The 25,408-nt window shown below is 40.8% G+C and overlaps 1 protein-coding gene across 7 annotated transcripts in view; it reads right to left on the minus strand.

The window, feature by feature from the left end:
* Positions 1–24,149, minus strand: part of LOC100619755 (mucin-16-like) — an 87,502-nt gene extending 63,353 nt beyond the window's left edge. Inside the window, exons 1-3 of one of the 7 annotated variants that reach the window (XM_056820588.1) lie at positions 9,787–10,493; positions 8,125–8,241; positions 2,985–3,023 (exon numbers count right to left, since the gene is read on the minus strand). In XM_056820588.1, the coding sequence (XP_056676566.1) occupies positions 2,985–3,023; positions 8,125–8,241; positions 9,787–9,832 (202 nt within the window). In that variant the 5' untranslated portion in view covers positions 9,833–10,493. Of the gene's footprint in view, positions 1–2,984; positions 3,024–8,124; positions 8,242–9,786; positions 10,521–23,424 lie in introns of those variants that run through there. The other 6 variants (XM_056820590.1, XM_056820591.1, XM_056820587.1 and 3 more) reach the window with 6 other exon arrangements.
* Between the last annotated feature and the right edge of the window lie 1,259 nt (positions 24,150–25,408).

Raw genomic sequence — 25,408 nt, forward strand, 5'->3', positions numbered from 1 at the left:
TGAGTAATCATTGTTTTTCCAATTGTTTAGATCTAGTTTTAATTGTGTGGAGAGTGTTTTGTAGTTGTGTTCATATAGTTCCTGTGTTTGTCTCGGCAGATAAATTCCTAAGTATTTTATATTGTCTAGGGTGACTTTATATGGAATTTCTCTAATTCTTGCTGCTGAACTGGGTTGGAGATATATAGAAATGCTGATGACTATGTGGGTTTATTTTGTATCCTGCAACTTTGCTAAAATTGTTGATTATTTCGATTAGCTTTTTGGTTGATTCCCTAGGATTCTTTAAGTAAATCATCATATCATCCGCAAAGAGTGACAGCTTGGTATCCTCATTGCCAATTTTAATACCTTCAATTTCTTTTTCTTCTCTAATTGCTACTGCTAGTGTTTCTAGTACAATATTAAATAACAAAGGTGAAAATGGGCATCCTTGTTTGACTCCTGATCTTATTGGGAAGGCTTTGAGTTTTTCCCCATTGCAGATGATGTTTGCTCATGGTTTTAGGTATATACTGTTTATTATTTTTAGGAAAGGTCCTTCTATTCCTATACTTTCTATTGTTTTAAATAGGAATGGGTGTTGTATTCTGTCAAAGACTTTTTCTGCATCTATTGAGATAATCATGTAATTTTTGTCGGTTTGCTTGTTTCTATGGTCAATTATGTGGATGGTTTTCCTAATATTGAACCATCCTAATATTCCTGGTATGAATCCTACTTGATTGTAGTGGATAACCCTTGTGATGACTTGCTGGAGTCTTTTTGCTAGTATCCTATTTAAGATTTTTGCATCTATATTCATTAGGGAGATTGGCCTATAGTTTTCTTTCTCTGTTTTTAACCTGCCTGTCTTTGGGATCAGTACCATGTTTGTGTCATAAAACGAATTTGGTAGAACCCCTTCTTGACTTATTCTGTCAAATAGTTTGTATAGTATTGGGGTTAGCTGTTCTTTGAATGTTTGATATAATTCATTTATGAATCCGTCTGGCCCTGGGGATTTTTTATTCGGGAGTTCATTGATGGCTTGTTCAATTTCTTTTTCTGATATGGGTTGTTTAGGTAATTTATTTCTTCTTCTTTTAGTCTAGGCAATTTATATTTTTGTAAGTATTCATCCATATCACTTAGATTGCCATATTTTTTGTCATATAATTGGGCAAAGTAGTTTTTAATGATTGCCTTGATTTCCTCTTCATTAGAGGTGAGGTCTCCCTTTTCATCTTGGATACTGTCAATTTGGTTTTTTTCTTTCCTTTTTAAAATTAGACTGACTAGTACTTTGTCTATTTTATTTGTTTTTTTTTTCAAAGTACCACCAGCTTCTAGTCTTATTTATTACATCAATAGTTCTTTGACTTTCAATTTTATTAATTTCTCCTTTGATTTTTAAGATCTCTAATTTAGTCTTCATCTGAGGGTTTTTAATTTGTTCACTTTCTAGTTTTTTAATTTGCATGCCCAATTCATTGACCTCTGCCCTTCTTAATTTGTTTATATATGAACTCAAGGATATAAATTTTCCCCTGAGTACTGCTTTGGCTGCATCCCATAGGTTTTGAAAGGGTGTCTCACCATTGTCATTTTCTTCAATGAAGTTATTAATTGTTTCTACGATTTGTTCTTTAACTAGCTGGTTTTGGAGAATCATATTGTTTAATTTCCAATTAATTTTTTATTTATCTATCCATGTACCCTTACTAATTATTATTTTTATTGCATTGTGGTCTGAGAAGGTTGCATTTATTATTTCTGCCCTTTTGCACTTGTTTGCAATGATTTTGTGCCCTAGTACATGGTCAATTTTTGTGAATGTACAGTACTGCTGAAAAGAAGGTATATTCCTTTTTGTCCCTATTTATTTTTCTTCATATGTCTACTAACTCTAATTTTCCTAAGATTTCATTTGCTTCTCTCACCTCTTTCTTATTTATTTTTTGATTTGATTTATCTAGTTTGGGTAGGGGAAGGTTCAGATCTCCCACTAGTATAGTTTTTCTATCTATTTCATCCTTGAGCTCCCCTAGTTTCTCCTATATTATCGTTCTGTAATAAATTATAGAAGAGGGGCAGCAAGCTGACACCATGGATGGAGAACCATTCTTGGGGTTATGAGGACCTAGGTTCAAATATGGACTGAAATACTTCCTGGCTGTGTGACTCTGGGTAAGTTACTTGACCCTGCAGTTGCCTAGCCTGTAACACTCTTTCTCCCTTGGAATGCATACTTAGTAACAGTTTTCTGACAGATAGCATGGTTTTATTAAAAATAAATTTTGAAATATTTTCAGAAAAACCTGGGGAGACTTGTGAGCAGCACCAGAAGAACAACTTATACAATAACAACATCATAAAGATAAATAACTTTAAAAGATTTAGTACCATGACCAATCAGAATACCAGAGGACCACTGATGAAGCATACCTTTGAAAAGATTGGTATTGGATTCAGGGGACAGAATGGGGTATGTATTTTGGAAACAGCTAATGAGAGAATTTGTTTTATTTGATTACATGTATTTCTTACAGTAATGGCTTAAGGGGAAGTAGAAAAGATAGATTTTTTTCCAATGGAAATTTTTAATTTAATATTATCGTGAGGAGTAGATTGAACTAGATAGCCAGGCAGTTCACTTCTAGATCTAAGTCTGAGATGTTATGAGTCTAGGACCAACTAACTTTCAACTTTTTTTGGTTTTTCTCTCAGGCACTGAGGAAGAAATATCAGGAATGAAAACTATATGGACCAGAAAAGCCTGGTATGATCATAGGGAGGGGCTAAAATATGAGGGAAACTATCTGTTTCACATGGTCACATGGTGACATGTGGGGATTGAAATATGAGAAAGGAACCAGGATTTTCTGGTGTCTTTCTCTCTCTTTGGCCCTCCTATCCCAGCTTCTCTTTCCTAAGATGCTATTGGAAAAAGGTCAGGATGCACAAATTGTATCCCTGTTTAGTGCCAGGATAAGAATACTCACTGTTTGTGAAGCAAGGGAAGCTCATTTGATGTTTATAACCTGTAGGGAAAGAAAACAGCCATGAGTGGAGAGACTATGGTTAGGAGAGAAACAGAAGAAAATGAATCTACCTATGATCCAATAGTTAGGTAGTATAGTGGACAGAGAACTGGACTTAGAGTCAGAAAGACCTGAGTTCAAAATTAGCCTCAGAAATTTTAGTTCTGGTACTCTGGGCAAGTAACTTGACCCTGACTGCCTCAGGTTCTTCATCCTAAAAATGGGGGTTATAAGAGCACCTACCTCCAAAGGTTGCTGCGAGGATGGAATGAGATGTTTGCCAAGCACTTGGCATAGGGACTGGTTCAAAGTAAGCGTTATATAGATGTTAGTTATTATTATTCAAGCTGCAAGAGACATCCTAGATGATTAAATCCAAGTCCAAGAGCTTAGAAAGCTAGGTTTCAGTTCTAAGAGAGATCACTTCATGGGACACATATCTGAGGTCTAACCTGTTTCCTTGGCCGGTTTTCCTGAGCCTCGTATCTCCTTATCAAACAAATCCACAAATATCCAGTGCATAAATCTATAGATGCAAAGAGGAAAATGACACAATCCTTGGCCTCAAAGACTGCTTTCCATTGAGGGTGACAGTGTGCACAATACACATTTATATGTTTGTGCTGCATAAATATGAGAGTATGAGATTTCAGAGTTAATGGCTGGCCTCTGTGCCTATGTTACCCATAGAATCTTGGCTGTCCCCTAGACCTGGCATCAGAGTGGAAGCTGACCTTGAACTAGTTCCACTGTACAGGATGAGAAAAGAATAGGGATTCTATGTCCCTCCCCTGTGAGTTTTGGTGACTAATGGAATTTGAGTTATAGATAGCTCCACCCTGGTTCACAGCAGCTGTATTTGCACCTGATTCAGAATAGGCAGGGGTCACTGTGTTTAGCATAGTCCACATGGACAAAGGGCCTGTATCTCCAGAGTCGTGGCCTTAAACTCTTTGGGATATCCCCTGGAATTGTACTAGGAGGCAGGACTGAATTCACTTCAGGTGTTGAGCTGAGCAATGAAATTGCTGAGGATAGGTACTGTTTGTCACCTTGACAGTAAATGTTCTGGCTGTGGCCTCTGTGGGTAAGGGGATTAGAGAGATTTTCTCTGATTCTGTATGTTGGCCGCCATGGGCTGTGGTTGTCAAGGGATGCTATTTAACAGAGATGACTAATAGGGATTTTTCTGCATAAACAGTGGTTAAGGACACCTTGGGGTCTTCAGAAAAAGAATTGGTCAAGGGGTGACTTGTGCTGCTTTCTGACTCAGTGCTTGGAGCTCGAGTGACAGGGCTCATAGGAGACAGAATTATGCCTGACTTTGCTGCTAAGAGACAGAGTTGTCTGTTTGTTACTAGTGGCAGTTTCAGCAGATCTCATGTTCTTTTGCCATGGGCATAACTGGAAGAGGCTACAGGAGTTGGAGGGAAAAGAGTGTCATGTGCCAAGTAGGGCTGAAGTTGTGAGAGACTTGTGACTTCTGAGCCTTAGGGCCAGAGAGCACCCATTCTTCCTTCAGAAAATGCTGGGGAGCTGCTGCTGGTGGAGAGAGCTGGTATTTCACTGGTTGATGTCAACTTTGAGACAGACTCTGTCTGCTATGATCCTAGTTCTTGTAGTAACTGAGATTTGGACTAAAGTGGGGTAAACATCCAGCTCTGGGTTGGACCCTTTCACGGGACTTGCCATGAAGATGGCCAGTCAAGCTCCTCTGAAGGAGACTGTCCAGATGTGAGTGTGCTGAGCTGTGAAACAGTTAAACTACCAGCTCTATGGCCTCCCATCCTGGGGTACTGGGGGAGAAGGAGGAAACACCAGTGAGCTGTCCATTGTCCCTGGTTCTGAATTCAGTCACTGGTGCAACAGAGGGAGTACCCCTCTTAGGAAGTGTGGACTCAGGGGGTTCCATTGAAAAAGGTCCAATTGGGCTTATCTGAGCTCCAATCATGGCAGTGTTCATCATACTCCTAACAAAGGGTGAAGGGACAGTCCTGGACTAGTTGGTTCCTTTGCTTAGGCTAGGCACAAAGTGGAGCCCCTTTCTGACTGTGGGGCTGTGGACTACATGCATTCTGAGTGATTCCAGGAGCATCTGTGTTCTCTGAAAAAAATGCTGAACACTGTTTCTACCATCACTTGGTCCTTCTCTAGACAGAAAAGGGCTTGTTTCTCCACCAGCAGATGTTGAGATAAGTCTGACTCTGTTAATGTCTGGGCATCCTGCTTCTCTGGAGTGGTTTACCTTGCAAGGGACATCCTCAGACTCAGTTTCCTTTACATTGAAATAAGGCATTAGTGCTAGATAAATCCGAGGGGCCCCTTCAAGTTCTAGATATCAGATCCCATGAGGGTTACCAGAATGACAAAACATCTCAACACCATATCCACTAAGTATCTGTTGAAGTAACTGGGGAACTTTAATTCAGAGAAGTAATGGCTCAGAGGGAACATGATGGTTGTTTTCGAAGTATCTGAATGATTTTCCTTTGGAAGTGTTTTCTTGGAAACCCTTTTTTGGTTTGTTTCCCAGGGGAAGAACAAAAGCAATAGATGCAAAAGAACAAAGAGAAATTAAGGTTGGGTGTCAGGAAATCACTTTCTACCACTGAGCACTGCCCCCAAATGAGAGGCTGCCCCAAAAGTAGTAGGTTCTCCCATATGTAAAATCTTACTGAAAAAGTTAGAAATGCTGCACTGGGAATGCTTGTTGGCTAGTCTGGAGTGGAGATTCTGCAGTTATGGGTGGGACTCACTCCAGGCTCTTCCAAGTATAAGATGTCCTGTTTTCATTCTATAATCCTTGGGGACTTAAAAGCTATGGCCAAACCAACTCTCAGAAGCCATTCCTTCAAAATCCTAAAGATGAACCAGTCAATTACTGCCACAAAGCAGAAAGTGAAACCTCAGGAACCGTAAACCCCTGGCAGAGGAGGCAGAGAGTTCTCTAATGCAACATGGACAGTCGACTCAGGAGCTTGAAGTCCATTTGTCTAGGCTGGGACAGACTCTACCCAAAACTCCTGATGGTGGCTTGCTAGGTCCCATAGAAAAACAGGCCATTATCTTTGGCAGTTGGCTACCAGCCTCCAATTCTCATTAGAAATTTACCAATCATAGAAAAGATTCTGAAGGGATATGGTTTATTTTTACCAATATCCTTGTTTCATCCCAAATGAAGTCTAAAGAAGACACAGGTGAGAATAGGGAATGCAATAGATGATCAGGCTTAATTAAGGGCTCCTATCCTGGCCTACTTTGGTTGTTCAAACCCAAAATATTTCTCACATTGGAAAGAGGAAGCCCTAAATAATATGCTCGGGAAGAGAGATCAAAAGAGCAATTTTTGCCACAAAGGCTTGAAGCCAAATGCCCTTCACAAAGGTCTCTTCACTGCAGTCTCTGGATGTGATTTCACTGGGTCTTCTCCAAAGAGTAGGAAGGAATCACTCTCCAGTAAAAGAAGTAAAGAGGAGGCATCTACTAACCTGTATGGTTAAGGGCATGTTTTTAACCCTTACATTCTGCCTTGGAAACAATAGTATGCATTGTTTCCAAGGCAAAGGAGAGGTAAGGGCTAGGCAATGAGGGTTAAATGACTTGGAAATGTCTGAGGCCAGATTAGAACTGAGGGTGTCTGAGTGCTAGAAAGCTGTTTGTCAGTGCTACAGGGCCTCCTGCTGCTCTTTGGTTTAGCATTTGTGTGGTGCACACCACATCAACTGCTTTGTCTGCAGGAAGGAATGAGGGAGAGGTCCAGGGATCTGTCATGTTTAACTCACAGTGTGCAAAGTAACAAATGTATGGTACTCATATGAACTACAAACTTCACAGCCCAAAATTGTATGCAGGGAAAGTCCCCTTACAAAACTACATCTCAGATTTGGATGTCCCAGGATCTAAATAGGACTTAGTCAGCAGTGGAGCCTCTTACCACTAGACTACTCTCCTGTATAGTGATCTGAGGGAGACAAGACTGATTTAAGAGACATAACATGGAAATGCAAACCCCAAAGTAGCCCAAATTAGGCACCCAGAGAGGAAAATGCCAGGGGGGATATTTCACCCAGGAGACAACATGGTAATAATGGAAGGAGCTCAAGAAATAGAAGGTACTATATACCTGGGTTCAATTCCTAACTTGGATACTTACTCCTGCTGTGACTTTGGGCAAACTTTATCTGTAAAATGGGATGTTTTAACTAAATAATCTTCATGTTCCACTCCAGACTTATATTTTTTCACCCTCTGTTGTTCTACAAAGTCTTATCTCCTAAAGGGCATTAAAGAGCTAATAATGATGTTTCAATAATACCATATGACAACCACTGTGCTAAAGACTTAACTATTATTTGATTATCTCATCTTATTTGCTCAGAAATCAACCCTGGGAGGTATGTGCTATCCCCATCTTATAGATGAAGAAACTGAGGCAGGCAGCAATTAAGGGTCACTGATTTGATCAGGGTCATGCAGGTAATAAGAGTTTGAGGCTGAATGGAATTGTTTTCCTGACTTCAGGCTCACCATTGCCTATTATAAGTAAATTTGTTTGTGCTCAAAGTGATGCCAATAAACAGGTGGTATTCTGGTTGAAAACTCAAGTTAGTATCCCGGGGGAAAATATAGAAAAAATATTCAACATTGATGTAATGGAAAAGAAATGGACATTCAAGGAATAGCAGGTAGATGCAACAGACCAGTTGGAGAAGTAATCCTCTATTCCAATGATCCAAAACCCTTAGTGATGGATGAGCTACCATGTTTAAAGCTTGTACAGAGCATATACTGAAGAAGGCTTCTGAGCAAAACAAACTGTTTGGAACCTTTTCCCAGTGAACTCTGGTCCTCGTGATTAAAGATCTTAACAACATTCTTCTATTTGATTCTAACATTTTGAAAAATAAAGAGACTTCAGACAAAATAAATTTCTTCCTTCTGTCTTCATTCAGTGGCATCAACCATGTAATGAAGAGTATGAGAATGAAGGAAAAGCAGTATAAATAATGGTGAAATGGAGAGCCCTTAAAAGACAAAAGGATGACCTGGGAGGAAAGAATTTCTGTCAAACAGAGAAAGCAAAAAGGAGGCTTCTACTGACCTGAAGTGTTGTAGGCAGTCGTGAACACCAAGTAGTCATCTGATGGGGCGATGGTACTACCATAAGACAAAGAGGTGTCAACATTTTTTGTTCCAGAAGGCAGCCTTCTGTTGAATTCTGTGGGAAAAGGGAGTCAGTCAGAATGTCAATCAAATAACATTTACTAACATTTATTGTTTATTGACTTAATGAGTACCCTCATGAGGAAGGCAAAGTACAAAAACTGTTTAGAAAGATAGCTGTCCTTTCCAGATTCAAAATATGTTGCCTGTGTATTCTTTCACTCCTTCTTATCCTTATATTGGCTCCACAGGTCCCACTTTCTGAAAGTCAGTCCAATTTAAATACATTGCCCAGAATAATGACAGTTGGTTTGAGCCAATAGGAAGGGAGGAGTGGAGGAGAAAGGATAAGACTAAAAGTAAGGAGGAGAAGAAGTTATTTTGAGTGCCAAATGACAGCCTCCCAGACAGTTTGAAAGGGAACTTGGAGTGACCAAGACAGACTATCATAAAAGCCCTGAAGTCAGGTCCACCAATATAGATTATGAAAGGAGAGAGTCAGGAGTGATTCCCATGGACTAAAAACTAACAAAAACCCAAGAAGGAGTTGATGCTTCCTTGTGAATCCCTCTGAAATGTGCTCTTAGTCCCTCCTTGGCTCCACAGACCACCCTCTCAAATCCTCTTCCTCTAGATGACTCCCCTTGGCAGACAAGCAAATCTCATCTACTGAAAAATGTTCACTCTCTTCAAATAGCCTCTCTTAGACGAGCAGTGGGCAAATTGTTGCTTCTCCTACATCTTCCAAAGGAAAAAAAGGCCATGTACTTTCAATCAAGAAAAATACATAAAAAAGAGAAAGCTTCAAAGAGAGAAACTGAGGAAGAAAGAACAAAAATGTTCCCAGAAATGGAAATTCAGGTGCAAATCACCAAGACCCAAGAATAGCACTGTAAATATTCGTGAGTAGGAGAACTCTCAGAAAGAGGAAACAGAAACTGGGTCCCATGTACATTAGCCCAGCAGAGGAAGCGGAGAGACTGACTCTTACAGACTTGAAGCACTAGCACTGGTAGTGGGCGCCACGGGCTTATTGGCTGGAGATATATCTTCATATCAGGTTAGGTCTGCCAATGGCAGTGCTGAGACCTAGGCTCTTGCTCAAACATGTAAAAAAGAGAAGTCTTTCAATCCCTCATTCAGCACACAGTTATTGAGAATTACTGTACAGGCAGAGCCCATTCAGATAAGGAGCAACATGAAAAGACCTAAAGCCTCCAATAGGTCCATACAGAAAATCTGAGGTTCTTTGTTCAATCTGTCCCTTTTCTTAACTGCCCCAAGGCACTTACCACAACCCAATTTTAACTCATATATAAAGCCTTTGACCAAAATGAAGAAAGGAAGGGTCATTTGAGGCCCAAGGAAGACAAGACTACACTGAAGAAGAGTGTGAGAAACTAAAGTGGCCATTAGTATCCAAGATTCTCCAGGGGGGGCTCTACCAGAGAACAGAATGTCTTCATGTTAAATATATATGGTTTCTTCCTACCTTAAAGCAGAAACTAATCAACCCCCCTCCCCAACTCAAACATTACCCTGATCTTCCAGAGAAGAGAAAGAGTTCATGAAGGATCCTGGCCTGAACCAAAGACTGTACCTGTCACTTTTCTTTTTGTCAGCAAAGTACTACACCGCGAACCCATGGTGTAGTAGAAGTGGTGAAAAGAGGTAAAGGATGAGGTAAAGGTAAAGGTAAAGGATAAGGTAAAGGTTAAGGATCAGGTAAAGGTAAAGGATAATGTAAAGGTTAAGGATCAGGTAAAGGTAAAGGGGACCTTAGTGTAAGGTAGCTCAAATGAGTTGAGTTGATTCCTTTTATAGGGGCCTTCTTTGTGATGTCAGAATCAACTGTATGTGTTGTCATGGAAATGGGAACTTTGCTAACAGACACTGAGTCAGATGAAGACAGTAAATGTTGGGCTGATGCATTACCCTGAGGGAGAGATCCTTTTGTGAAAGGAGTTGCCTAGATTAGTTTGAGGATGTCTCCTAGTGTTAGGTTCCCACCCTGTTGTTGTGGCTTCACTAGGGATGCCCATGGGGGAAAAGGAAAAAGAGATCACTTATGGGCTGATGTCTGAGGAAGAATCAGAGTCTAGTATACCTTTAGACTCAACTGATATGGAATGATGTGGGAGAAAGTTAGTGTCCATAGACTCTCTTGAAGAATCTTCAGTAGTTCTGGAGATGGGGTGATCCTTAAAGAAAAAAAAATGAATCTTTAGGGTGTCTCTGGACATTGTTTCCCTGTAGCACAATTCGTAGTGGGTGTTGTTGGACTGAACAGAGAGCATTTTGAAATGTGAAAGGGATAATTTTGAGTACATTAATTTGAACAGATTTTGAACAAATAAATAAATTCTGCCAAGATTAGAAGGAAAGCAGAAAATTGCGAAGATATTTTTATACATTCAAATCTCAAATATATAGAGATCTTTGCTGTGTTTATAAGAAAAAGTCACCCCCCCCAATTGATAAATGGCCCAAAGTTATAAATACACAAGTTTTGGGTGGAGAAATCAATGCCATATATAGTTATATGAAAAAAAAAGTGCTCCTGTCACTTGTGATTAGAGAAATGCCAACTTCTGAGAGAATCTTTCATACGCATGAGATTGGCTAAACTGACCATAGGGCAACTTGGATGAGGATGTGAAAAAATGAGAACACCAATACACTGTTGGTGGAGCTGTAAACCAACCAATCCATCCATTGTGAAGAGTTATTCAGAACTACACCTGTAGAGTTATGAAATTGTATAGATTCAGGAAACCCATAGCTATGTCTGTTTTCCAAGGACTTTGGGGAAAGGGAAAAGAACTTGTATGTTCTAAAACATTTATAGTAGCTTACTTTGTGTTGTCAAAGAAATGAAAATTGAAGGAATGCTCATGAATTGTCAATTGGCTAAACCAATTGTAGTATATGATTGTGATTGAATACTACTATGCTATAAAAGTGATGAACTGGAAAATTTCTAAGGAACTTGGAAAGGACTATACCGGCTAATGAACAGTAAAATGAGTAGAACCAAGAGAACACTATACACAATGACAGAATTAATACTAGAAGAATAAATTGTGAATGTTATCTCCAGAGTGTAAACTGAAAGGTGGAAACATTAAAGATTTAAATTGTATGAATATACTGGTCTCCCATATAATACTTTCTGTGATGCAGATAGGGTGGGGAGGGGCTGGATTACTTGTGTTCAGAATTTATTCTTTAGATGTGACGAAAGGTAAGTTAAACATAGTAGAGATTTGTAACTTCATTTATGTACAGTCTTGTTCTTTGTGTATAGAAATGTTTGTTTTATTTAGTTTTTTAAACTTTTGAATAAAATTTAAAAAAGCAAAGCAATGGGCAAAATCTTGCTTCCTCTACATCTTCCAAAGGAAGAGTCCAAATTTACAATCCCAAAGGAATAGAAATAGGAAAAGGCTTCAAATAGAGAAATCAAGGAAGATAGGATTAAAATATTGAGAGAAATAAAAAATCATGAAGTCCCTAGGACCCAAGACTTATCCATGAAATCAAGACTGCCCAAAAGCAGGAAAGAGAAACCAAGCATACATGAAGATTTGTCTAGTACAGGGGGGACAGGAGAGACTTTTCCTAACTTGAAACACTGGCTGACAGTAGTGGTGGGTACTAGGGCTTGTTAGCTATTAACTTGGTACCTTCATGTGAGGTTAAGCCTATAATGAGGGTACAAGCATCCAAATTTTCATTGATGCTTGCCAAAAAGGGAATTGGTCAATATATCCATCAGTATACATTTACGGAATATTTGCTGTATATCAGGCAGGGAGTCCTCTCAGATATTGCAAAGACCAATAGTCCCCCACAGATTCATGCATGATCTCTATGTCTTTGGTTATTTCCTCCCTTTCTTAAAGTACCTCCAGGATTACACTCATTGCATAGTCCAATTCTGTATCACACCAAAAGCATTTGACCAGAATGAGAAAATGCAATTTCTGCCCAAAAGAGAGGGTCATTTTAACCCCAAGGACCACAAGGCTACCCTCATGACCAGTGTGGGGAACTAGCATGCTCAACAGAAGTCAGGGATCTTGAGTGGATGGGCATAGAGGTCCTGAGGGGGAACTATCAAGGAAGGGAATGGCTTCCTGTTAAAGACCCAGGGATTCTTCAAATCTCAAGACACAACTGAATCAACCTCCCCACTCAAATTTGACCCTCTGGAAAGAAGGGAGGAGTTCAGAAGTACTTGTGAATACCACTGAAATGGAAGCATCAAGGCCTGAAGCATAGATGAGGAAGGGATGTCTGCTTGTGAGTGTGGACCCTGAGGGGGAAGAGGCAGTTGTCCACTGGATGTCCTTGTCAATTGAGGATGATGTGAATACCTAATTTCCTTTGTTCTCCTATCCCCCTTGTTCTGCTTTTTTTTTTTCTTCATTCTGCTCTGAGCCAGTGTGGGTAAAATATATTGTTGGGTCCCCAGAGAATGGGTTCATCCCAGGACAAGAGTTACTAGTGTAGGATGTGGAGTGGTTGAACATGGGAGAAGAGTCTAAGCTGAGGCTTGACAGCACATGAAGCTTGCCAGAGGCACCTGCCTCTAGGGAATGAACAAAGAAAAGGTTAGCTGCCTCAGTCAAGGTGGTGACCAGGATGAGAATGCTGTCATCTATTGCCATTAGATACCTGATCATAAAGCTAGATAAACTGGTTCATGAGCCAGCATGTGTGCTGAAGGAAACTGGAGTCCCTTTTCAGGGGAGAGCTAAAGGGCAGGCCAGGCCCTGATGTTGTCCCCTAGCCTTGGGGCCTCTGTCCCAGTAGCTGAGCCAGTGAAGTCTGATAGTCTGTTGGCCAGAGGGCCAGCTGACCTGGAGTCAATTTCCCATGTGCTCTTCCTTGGGAAGGTGGACACAACACTTTGAACTGGTGTCTGGTCTAGAGTTTGAGACATCTGTCCTGAGATTCATGGGACTTGGAGATGTGGTCTTGTGAGAAGATCCACTTTGCTTCTCAGATATAAGCATGGGGGAAATGGAAGAAGAGCTGACCCTCATGCCTGGGGAAAGAGTAGAATCTGACCTGGAATCTCCAATTCTGAGTGTAGGAATTAAATTTAAAAAAAAAATTTTTTTTAAATATATTTTATTTGATCATTTCCAAGCATTATTCGTTAAAGACATAGATCATTTTCTTTTCCTCCCCCCACCCCCCATAGCCGACGCATAAGTCCACTGGGCATTAGATGTTTTCTTGATTTGAACCCATTGCTTTGTTGATAGTATTTGCATTAGAGTGTTCATTTAGAGTCTATCCTCTGTCATGTCCCCTCAACCTCTGTATTCAGGCAGTTGCTTTTTCTCAGTGTTTCCACTCCCATAGTTTATCCTTTGCTTATGAATGGTGTTTTTTTCTCCTGGATCCCTGCAAGATGTTCAGGGACATTACACCGCCACTAATGGAGAAGTCCATTACGTTCGATTATACCACAGTGTATTAGTCTCTGTGTACAATGTTCTCCTGGTTCTGCTCCTCTCGCTCTGCATCACTTCCTGGAGGTTGTTCCAGTCTCCATGGAACTTCTCCACTTTATTATTCCTTTTAGCACAATAGTACTCCATCACCAACATATACCACAGTTTGTTCAGCCATTCCCCAATTGATGGGCATCCCCTCGTTTTCCAGTTTTGGGCCACCACAAAGAGCGCAGCTATGAATATTTTTGTACAAGTCTTTGTGTCCATTATCTCTTTGGGGTACAGACCCAGCAGTGCTATGGCTGGGTCAAAGGGTAGATATTCTTTTGTCGCCCTTTGGGCATAGTTCCAAATTGCCCTCCAGAATGGTTGGATCAATTCACAACTCCACCAGCAATGAATTAATGTCCCTACTTTGCCACATCCCCTCCAGCATTCATTACTTTCCTTTGCTGTAATGTTAGACAATCTGCTAGGTGTGAGGTGATACCTCAGAGTTGTTTTGATTTGCATCTCTCTGATTATAAGAGATGTAGAGCACTTCTTCATGTGCTTGTTAATAGTTTTGATTTCTTTATCTGAGAACTGCCTATCCATTTCCCTTGCCCATTTATCAATTGGAGAATGGCTTGATTTTTTGTACAATTGATTTAGCTCATTATAAATATGAGTAATTAAACCTTTGTCAGAGGTTTCTATGAAGATTTTTTCCCAATTTGTTGTTTCCCTTCTGATTTTAGTTATATTGGTTTTGTTTGTACAAAAGCTTTTTAGTTTGATGTAGTCAAAATTATTTATTTTACATTTTGTGATTCTTTCTATATCTTGCTTGGTTTTAAAGCCTTTCCCCTCCCAAAGGTCTGACATGTATACTATTCTGTGTTTACCCAATTTACTTATGGTTTCCTTCTTTATGTTTAAGTCACTCACCCATTTTGAATTTATCTTGGTGTAGGGTGTGAGGTGTTGATCTATTCCTAGTCTCTCCCACACTGTCTTCCAATTTTCCCAGCAGTTTTTATCGAATAGTGGATTTTTGTCCCAAAAGCTGGGATCTTTGGGTTTATCGTATACTGTCTTGCTGAGGTATCTTTCCCCCAGTCTATTCCACTGATCTTCCTTTCTGTTTCTTAGCCAGTACCAAATTGTTTTGATGACTGCTGCTTTGTAATATAGTTTTAGGTCAGGGACTGCAAGGCCCCCATCGTATGTGTTTTTTTTCATTATTTCCCTGGATATCCTTGATCTTTTGTTCTTCCAAATGAACTTTGTTATGGTTTTTTCTAAATCAGCGAAGAAGTATTTTGGTAGTTCAATGGGTATGGCACTAAATAGATAAATAAGTTTGGGTAGGATGGTCATTTTTATTATATTGGCTCGTCCTATCCATGAGCAGTTAATGTTTTTCCATTTGTTCAGGTCTAGTTTTAGTTGTGTGGCGAGTGTTTTGTAGTTGTGTTCATATAGTTCCTGTGTTTGTCTTGGGAGATAGATTCCTAGGTATTTTATTTTGTCTAAGGTGATTTTGAATGGGATTTCTCTTTCTAGTTCTTGCTGCTGAGCTGTGTTGGAGATATATAGAAAAGCTGATGATTTATGTGGGTTTATTTTGTATCCTGCAACTTTGCTAAAGTTGTTGATTATTTCAATTAGCTTTTTGGTTGAATCTCTAGGATTCTTTAAGTAGACCATCATGTCATCCGCAAAGAGTGATAACTTGGTCTCCTCCTTGCCAATTTTGATGCCTTCAATTCCTTTATCTTCTCTAATTGCTACTGCTAGTGTTTCTAGTACAATGTCAAATAGTAGAGGTGATAATGGGCATCCTTGTTTCACTCCTGATCTTATTGGGAATGCATCTAGTTTATCCCCATTGCAGATGATATTAGCTGTTGGTTTTAGATATATACTGTTTATTATTTTTAGGAATGACCCTTCTATTCCTATGCTTTCTAGTGTTTTTAATAGGAATGGGTGTTGTATTTTATCAAAGGCTTTTTCTGCATCTATTGAGATAATCATGTGGTTCTTGCTAGTTTGCTTGTTGATGTGGTCAATTATGTGGATGGTTTTCCTAATATTGAACCATCCTTATATTCCTGGTATGAATCCTACTTGATTGTAGTGGATAACCCTTGTGATGACTTGCTGGAGTCTTTTTGCTAGTATCCTATTTAAGATTTTTGCATCTATATTCATTAGGGAGATTGGCCTATAGTTTTCTTTCTCTGTTTTTGACCTGCCTGGTTTTGGAATCAGTACCATGTTTGTGTCGTAAAAGGAGTTTGGTAGAACTCCCTCTTTGCTTATTATGTCAAATAGTTTGTATAGTATTGGGATTAACTGTTCTCTGAATGTTTGATAGAATTCACAGGTGAATCCATCAGGCCCTGGGGATTTTTTCTTAGGAAGTTCTTTGATGGCTTGATGGATTTCAATTTCTGATATGGGATTATTTAAGAATTCTATTTCCTCTTCTGTTAGTCTAGGCAGTTTGTATTTTTGTATATATTCATCCATTTCTCCTAAATTGGTGTATTTATTGCCATATAATTGGGCAAAGTAATTTCTAATGATTGCCTTAATTTCCTCCTCATTGGAGGTGCTGTCCCCCTTTTCATCTTTAATGCTGTGAATTTGCTTTTCTTCCTTCCTTTTTTTAATTAGATTGACCAGTACTTTGTCTATTTTGTTTGTTTTTTCAAAGTACCAGCTTCTTGTCTTATTTATTAAATCAATAGTTCTATCACTTTCGATTTTATTAATTTCTCCCTTAATTTTTAGGATTTCTAATTTGGTCTTCTGCTGGGGGTTTTTAATTTGATCGCTTTCGAGTTTTTTCAATTGCATTTCCAATTGATTGATCTCTGCTCTCCCTTGTTTGTTAATATAAGCTTTCAGGGATATGAATTTGCCTCTGCTTTGGCTGCATCCCAAAAGGTTTGAAAGGATGTTTTGCCATTGTCATTTTCCTTGATGAAATTATTAATTGTTTCTATGATTTCTTCTTTAACTAAACGGTTTTGGAGTATCATATTGTTTAATTTCCAATTGGTTTTAGATTTGGTTTTCCATGTACCATTGCTAATCATTATTTTTATTGCCTTGTGATCTGAGAAGGCTGCATTCATTATTTCTGCTTTTTTGCATTTGTGTGCTATGTTTCTGTGACCTAATGTATGGTCAATTTTTGTGAATGTGCCATGTGGTGCTGAGAAGAAGGTGTATTCCTTTTTATCCCTATTTATTTTTCTCCATATGTCTATTAATTCTAATTTTTCTAAGATTTCATTCACTTCTTTTACCTCTTTCTTATTTATTTTTTGATTTGATTTATCTAAATTTGATAATGGTTGGTTTAAGTCTCCCACTAGTATGGTTTTATTGTCTATTTCTTCCTTCAATTCGCCTAGTTTCTCCATTAGAAATTTGGGTGCTATATTATTTGGTGCATACATGTTGATTAATGATATTTCCTCATTGTCTAGAGTCCCTTTTAACAAAATATAATTACCTTCCCTATCCCTTTTGATCAGGTCTATTTTTGCATTGGCTTTATCAGATATCATGATTACCATTCCTGCCTTCTTTCTATCAGTTGAGGCCCAGAAGGTCTTACTCCATCCTTTAATTCTGACCTTGTGGGTGTCAACCCGCCTCATGTGTGTTTCTTGAAGACAACATATGGTAGGGTTTTGGATTCTAATCCATTCTGCTATTCGTCTATGTTTTATGGGTGAGTTCACACCATTCACGTTCAAAATTATGATTGTCATTTGTGGATTCCCTGGCATTTTGATTGCCTTCCCTAATTCTAACCTTTTCTTCTTCGGCTCTACCTTTTAGTCCAGTGATTTACTTTGAATCAGTGCCCCTTGTCCCCTCCCTTGATGTTTCCCTTTTTAGTCCCTCCCTTTTTCTTCCCTTCCCCTCCCCCCTCTCTTTCCCTCCCTTTTTGTTCTCCCTCTCCCCCTTCCCCCCTTGGTTTTCCCTTCTCCTTACCCTTGTTGGGTAAGATAGAATTCAAGATCCCAATGGATCTGGATGTTTTTCCCTCTCAGAGTTGATTTCCCTGAGATTGAGGTTTAAGTAAACCCCCCCCCTTCCTCTCCTTCTTATAGGAGTTTTCTTCCCCTCCCCTTCCCATGTGAATCTTTGTGTGAGAACCATTATTCTATTTGGTCTTTCTTTACCCCCTATTTATACATTACATTTTCCCCACATGTTAGTATACATAGATTGATATAAATGTAGTCCTTATAGAAGAGAGTTTGAGTAAAAGAAGAAGATAACATTTTTCCCCTTTCCTTAATATTTACCTTTTCAGGTATTCCTTGCTCTTTGATTTTCGGTATCAAACTTTCCACAGAGCTCTGGCCTTTTCTTTGCAAAAAGTTGGAAGTCTTCTATTTTGTTGAATGCCCATACTTTCCCTTGGAAGTATATAGTCAGTTTTGCTGGGTAGCTGATTCTTGGTTGGAGACCCAGCTCTCTTGCCTTTCTGAAGATCATGTTCCATGCCTTACGATCATTCAGAGTAGAACTTGCAAGGTCTTGTGTGACCCTGATTGGTATTCCTTTATATCTAAATTGTCTTTTTCTGGCTTCCTGTAGGATTTTTTCTTTTGTTTGATAGCTTTGGAATTTGGCAATTACATTCCTGGGAGTTGTCTTTTGGGGGTTTAGTGTAGAAGGTGTTCTGTGAGCTCTGTCAGTGGCTGTATTGTCCCCTTGTTCTAGAATCTCTGGGCAATTTTCTTTGATTATATCTTGTATCACCATATCGAGTTTGGTGTTTATTTCTGGCTTTTCTGGGAGTCCAATTATTCTTAAATTATCTCTTCTCCCTCTATTTTCCAGATCTATCACCTTGTCGGTGAGATATTTTATGTTCTCTTCTAATTTCTTGGTGTTTTGGCTTTGCTTTATTAGTTCTTGCTTTAAAGCCTGGTTTTTTTTTACAGTTTGGTCAAACTGGTTTTGTAGATGCATGAATTTCTTTTGCATTATTTCCCACTTTTCCTCCCAGAGGGCTTCCATCTTTTTGGTCATTTCTGATTCAAATTCTTCATGGGTTTGTGGAGAGTTTCTATTTCCTTTGGAAGATTTTGGAGAATTTTCTTGTATATCTTCTTCTATCTGCTCTGTATTTTGTATTTTGGCTCCATAGAATGTGTCCAAAGTCGCCCCTTTCTTCTTATTTTTCTTGGTATTTTGGGGCTTCTGTGCTTCTGTGGAGTTTGTCATCTCTGAATGTGGAGGATTAGCTTTTCTTATCTCTGTCTGGTGATCAGAGGCTTTAGTCCTGGGCAGATGCTGGTTCTATGAGCTTTCCCTGGGTTAAACTGAATATTCCTCACTGGAACTGGAATGGAAGGGTTGGACCACGAGGTCACACTCTCCCCCCGGCTCGCTTTCCGGAAGTTGCCTTCAGAATCGCTGGCCGTGAGGCTGTTTCGTCAGCCTGCGGGGGGATGGGCTGCAGCTTCCCCAAGCTCCGAGGGCAAGGACTTTCACTGAGACTTGGATAGCAGGATCCAGCCCGTGAGGCTGTCTTGCCCGCCCTGAGGGTTGCTGTTGTTTCCACCAGCTCTCTGCAGTGGAAGCCCCAGGCAGTAACTTTCACCGGGACTCGGGTAGAAGGCCCTGAGGGTTGTTGTTCCTAGGACCCTGCTCTCTGAGCCCGGCGGGGCTGCGGCTTCCTGGAGCCTTGGACTCTGCGCTCCTACCCCTGAGGTCCGAGTGATCTTGGGTTCTGGCTTTTGAGGGGAGCCGTACCTTTTGAACCGGGTCCAGGTCCAGGAGGAGGGTTCCCAGGGTCTGTGCTGTTGATCGTTTTGAATTTCGGCGCCTTAGGAGCTTATATTTTGAGATCGGTCGGGAAGGGTTTTCCGGAGATCTGAACTTTAGCTTTCTCTAAGCCGCCATCTTAACCGGTGTAGGAATTAAATTTTAAGGGTTAGACTAAAACATGAAAATTATGAATAATATGATGGTCACCAATTTAAAGTTGTATTGCTCAAAGTTGAAATGACTTTTAAAAGTTTTTATTTACAAAAGAGTGAAAGCAAAGAAATACAGAAAGGTAGAAAGACACTTAGCCTATCTATCTGAATATTACTCCAGTGCTTGATTCAGCCAGGATTTGTTGACTTTTGGCTGGGATGAAACTCTCTCCAGAAGACAGGAAAGGAAAGCCAGCTATTCACTCACCCATGTTCCCTCCAAGAAGTGGGTCAAGACCAAGGAATTAACAAAATTTCCACTATTGTCCTAATCATGTTTACTGCTGGTTCTAAGAAGACAGAAGACAGGGAGGTCTTACTCTTCCTTCAGAGGATGGATGGTCATATTTTTCCAAGTGGAATGTCACTTCTGAGAGAGCCAAGACAATCTCAAGGCTCCATTAAGGGAGCCCTTATGCTACAAGGGCAGAACTCAAAAGGGATGAAAACTTTGAGGAGGCAGCAGAGGGGATTCCTGCTCTTGGAAGAAGGTCAGACTAGGCAGTATATGGGCTTCCTTCCAATTCTTCCCATTCAGTTCCCATCTCAGAATGAGAGCACCAGATCTAAATCCATCAGCGAAGAAGGTGTTAGGTTTAAGGTCAAGTTAGGTGGTGAGAGGCTCCATTCTTTCCTTTACTCTAGTGGGAAATGAACTCTTTGGGTTTAGAGCTGGAAGGGGCATTGTGGTTCATCTAGGTAAACTCTCTCATTTGATCGATTAAGAAACTAAGAATTTGAGTAAATGACTTTCCCAAGTTCACTTAGGTAGTAATAGAGTCAAGATATGAGTGCATTTCCTCTGACTAAATCCAACATTCCTTACACTCCCCTTATAATTCCATTTTCTCATCTCTCCTGTCAAAGTATTCAGAAGCAGTTTCATGGATGCTTAAGGTCTTCTTTGATTCCATCTCATAACAAGAGCTCTTTGCCCATCTTGGTTCACTCATCACCATGCCCAGCTTCCTATGAGTGGGACCTGGTTGGAGACAACATCTAACTGGTTACTTCCCTCCTTTCTCTGCCTTGTGCAAATTTGTAACTAAATACAGTTCTTTAGCTCTACAAATATGGCTCTCTGTCCCATTCAATCTGTTAGACTATGGTCCACAAGAACTGGAATTATGTCTGAAAGAAGGGTTTTTAACATGATCCATTGGGATTAAGGGGTCCATTTACCCTTATGTAGATTTCAGGGAGGCAAGATCATCAACTTCAATGGGAAAAAATAAAAAAAAAAACTTTTTTTATTCCTATGTAATCTCTTGGTTTTTGATAATCCTTTGGTAATGGTATGTGCTTTCTTTTATGCATTTAAAAACATTATTCTGTTTCACTAGACAGCTAGAAGGGTCTATAATACAAAAAAGGTGAAGAATAGAAATAGTCTCTCATATCCAGTATTGTGAAAAGTATTTAACAAATGTTTGTTGAGTGACTAAATAGGTTAAATGAAGCTTCTGGCCCTCTCCAGAATCTAGGAAGTGTTCTCTATTGCTTAAAAGTTGGACTAGATGCCTTCTGAATTCCCTTCCAGTTTTATGATTCTGTGTGAGCTGGGACTTGGAGTTAGTGGACCTGTAATCTATTTCTGACATTTGCTAGCTGAGTGACCTTGACAGTAAGTCCTTCCCCTATTTGAGTCTCAATTTGCTCCCTGAGAAATTTAATAGGTCCCTTCCCAAGCTCCCTACCAATTCAAAGAATTCTAAACTGTTACTCTGCCAGGATTTTCCAAAAGAGAGAACTTTCATTAAATTTCCTAAAAGTAGATCCATGGCAGCCAGCTGATGCAGAGGATAAGACTGCTAGACTTATAGTCAGGGAAACTTATGTTCAAATCCTGTCTCTCACACTAACTAGCTGGGATACATACTTAAATTTTCTCAGCTTCTTCATCTGTAAAATATAGATTACAGCCCCTGCAGTGAACATGTTATGAGAATTGAACAAACTAGGGTTTTAAGATAAGCTGACAAGTGGTCAAGAATGAATTCTGGGATATAGGGCTTATACCTATGGGCATTCTGTCCTTGAAGGAGATTAGAATCTATCCCAGGTTGGTGCTGGGTGGGTCTCTTAACCTAATTTAACTTTCTAGTGCAATAAGATTTTTGGTGTGCCCTGTATAAGCTAGCCATCTCCAAAGATCAGGAATGGAGGTGAGAACACCCAGGAGAATGATCATAAAGGAGGCTTCTACTTCTCCATAGGGCTCATTTGTTGATACCCAGAAGATTCTAGATGCCACCTGGTCTGGAATGTGGATGATAGTCACCAAACTAGCATCAATGCTTGAATAGAAGGTTAAAAGATGGACCTGTGGCTCAGTCATGTCAGAAGAAGAAAGAGGGCAACAAGTCAGAGTACACCATGCTCATTCCTTTGATTCAGAACAGTGACAGGGTATTGCCTTGGGAATTAGCATCAGTAGATTTCTGTCATCTTCTCTTGCCTCCTGAACCTCTGCCCCTCCATAGGGTCATTTGTTCATCCTCCTTGCCAGAGCTAGAAATGGTCAACACCCCTGGCCACTCGACAGAAAGATTGCTTCTACCTCATCCTTCTCCCATAGCACCTCATTTTTGGCTTTGAGTGTCAACTGGGCAGACCATGTCCAATTCACTTGTCCTTCATGATTCCACAGGAGGAATTACTTCAAACCATACTTAAATAAAAGAGGCTGCCAACAATCTTAGGAGGCGTCCTGGAATGCTCCCAAAATCCAGGGCCCATAACTAATCAATAGACAAGGCACAACTTCACAGAGGAAAAAAACAACAGCTAATAGATACCATTTATTAAGGATCTACTATGTAGCAGGCACCATACCAGGCACTGGAGATATAAAGCCAAACAGACAGTGCCTAACATCAAGGAGGCTACTTTACAGCAGGATAGAACACAAGTGAATAGAAAGTATGGGCAAGAAGTAAAAAAGAACAGTCCAAGAAGTGAGAATTAAGTTGTTAGAAATTATGTTGTAAGAAATGTGTAACTGAAGAGACAGTCTTCCAAAATTTTAAGTAATGGCTTTTGCCCTAGAGAAGGGGAAGAAAAGTTTCAGGCAGGATGAATACCCATCCAGCTGAGAAAGGGGGAAAGGAAGTTTCTACTTAACCTCCAGTACTGATGGTGGCCATTGACTCTCTGTGGGTGTTGGGATTCCTACAGGTGATGCAGGAGTAGGAATATTCTTGGTGGGTACCAGAATGAAGGAGAGGGAGGGACATTGGGATCATTCTTGTCAGATGGCTAAAGGCAATGATGGAGAACACACTGTAGTCAAAGGTTCCAACTGGGCAGCTAGCACTTTTGTCACTCAAAGTTCCCTGTCACAAACTATGAGCCAGAGTTCACCTCTGATGCTGAAAGACACTGCTGTGAGAGAGGGGTTAGCCTGGGAGTCTATCGAAGAGGCTCCTACCTCTGAGCCCTCCTCAATATGCTCTCAGTCACTTTTCAACCCCACAGACCATTTCCTCAGATTCGCTTCCTCTGGAGGACCCCCTGGTGGACCTGGAGATGTCATCTGCTCAGAAGTGTGGATGGGCTTATAACAGACCCCCACACAACCAGTATACAAGTCCTGGTGTGTCTTACCCAATCCAAAAGAAATGAGCTTATTTTTGATCATGAAGGACTAGAAATTGAGAGAAAGACTTGCAAAGAGAAATCAATGAAGGCAAAGTGAAAATGTTGCCCACATGGGAAGCCCTGTGGGAAGTGTCCCAAACCCAAGGATCCCACTGCAAATACCTAGGAGACGGAGAGCTCCGGAAAGCAGCACACAGAACCCGAGGAGGCATGAAGGTTGGTCCTGCAGAACAAGCTAAGGTGACTCTTACTGGCCTGAAGCACGTAAGTCTCAAGCACTGGCCTCTATCAGCTCCCGCAGCATCTTGGCGCCTCCAACATCAGTGTCCTGCAGGAGCCGGGCGGGAAGGTAGCAGGAGCGCCTGCTGCCGCGCTCACTCCAGCCATCTTGGCTGCTGGTGATTTGGGCTCGCGCTCTACAATTCGCTGCTGGTAAAACGGCTTCCAGTGGGCTGAGCCGTTGAATTGGCTGAACAGCATGCTGGGTAACCGGGTCCCCTGCCGTCCCCTCTGCCTCGTCATTGTCGTCTTGTCGTCGCCATTGCTGTCCGGCTCTGTCCACAGTGTGAACAGCCCGGGAGATTGAGACTCTTCAGGGCCTCAGATGTGCAGGTGGTTGATTCCCCAGCATGGCTGCAGCTGACTGCTGTTCTCTCCAGCCCCTTCACTCCCCCTTTTTTTCTTTAATACTTAGAAATTTGCCCTCACTGCCATCTCAGCTCGCACGTATCCAGCAGATGCCTTCAGGATCTTTCAGCGGTGGGTAGACAAATGGCTTCTGATGAAGCTGCCTGAGCACTGCGGGACATGGTGACGCTGTCTTACTTGTTGCTTTCCTGGGATACAGATGCCAGAGTGTCTGAGTGAAGCTGTCCAGAGTACCCCCACGATGCACCTCCTCTAGCATCACGTGGCCCCTCCTGAAGGCAAATGTTTCATTAAGAATCTTGTCAAGTGGTGAGGAAAAAGCCCCAAGTCCTCATCCACAGGATGGAAGAGGGTCTCCTGGGCAGCCTCTTCATTGGCATAGCTGTGGATAATCATGTCCCAGCAAGGCTGGCACCCTCCATTCTGGGACCTGGTAGCCAGTAGTCCTCAAGAGGTAGCTCTACCTGCAGGTCTTCCCAGCACAGGAGCTCCACCTGAAAGCGCAGGGGGGAGTCTCTTGTGGAAAAGTACTCTCAGTTACTTTCAGCCTCCTGGGAGAACCTCAAATAGAATCCTTTTTTTGGACAGCTTCCTGTGCCCATATCCTGGTTTAGTACTAGGGAATGGGTACTTTTCTGGACTAAATATCACCATCTTATTGATGGGACAGTGACAGGCACACCCGAGATGGTCGACAGAGTCATCCAGACTTGGGCTGAAGCAATGACATCATACTATTAATATTGGAAATGGATCCCAACTCCAGAGCAAACCCTTTCATCCCTCAAAGCAGCCTGCCCCAGAAAAAGAGTCAGACCTCACTTGGAATGCTGAAATATACCACTGTGGAGATGGAGAGATTGAGAATCTATCAATAGGCTCGTCTTGACCCCTCTTCAGTATGGTCTCAGGCATTCCTCACCTCCACGGTTAATACTTCAAATCCACAATCTCTCAAAGATTTTCAGCAAGCTGGCAGATAATACCTACTTGAAGGTGTGAACTCTACTAAAATAGACTCCTAGACAAGCCATGGGGAAATCTTTGTTTCCCATGTGAGTCTGTATTCTCAATTCCAAAGGAATAGAACCTGAGGGAAAGACTTTAAAGAGAGAAAACAAGGAAGATGGAATTTAAATGTTTCCAACAATGGAAAAACATATGGAAAGTCCCCCAAACCCAAGAATACCATGTCAAACTTGCACCATATGTAGAGTTCCCCAAAGTAGGAAATTAAAAAGAAAAAACACAGTTGAATACTTCTACAGAAGAGGAAGTGGAGGGGAAGACTCTTGTTTACCTGAAGTGCTGACAGTGGTGTTTGCCACTAGGGATTTGCTGGCTGGAGATGTGGTGCCTTCATGTGAGGTTAGGTCTGCAATAGTGGTGCCGGCATTTGGGCTCTCGCTAATGCCTGTGAAAAAGGAAAGTCAGTCAATCTCTCAGTCAGTCACATGGATTGAGGCTTTACTGTACACTAGGCAGGGAATCTTCTCAG

The sequence above is a fragment of the Monodelphis domestica genome, chromosome 3 (assembly GCF_027887165.1).
Source record: "Monodelphis domestica isolate mMonDom1 chromosome 3, mMonDom1.pri, whole genome shotgun sequence".
Taxonomy (NCBI): Eukaryota; Metazoa; Chordata; class Mammalia; order Didelphimorphia; family Didelphidae; genus Monodelphis; species Monodelphis domestica.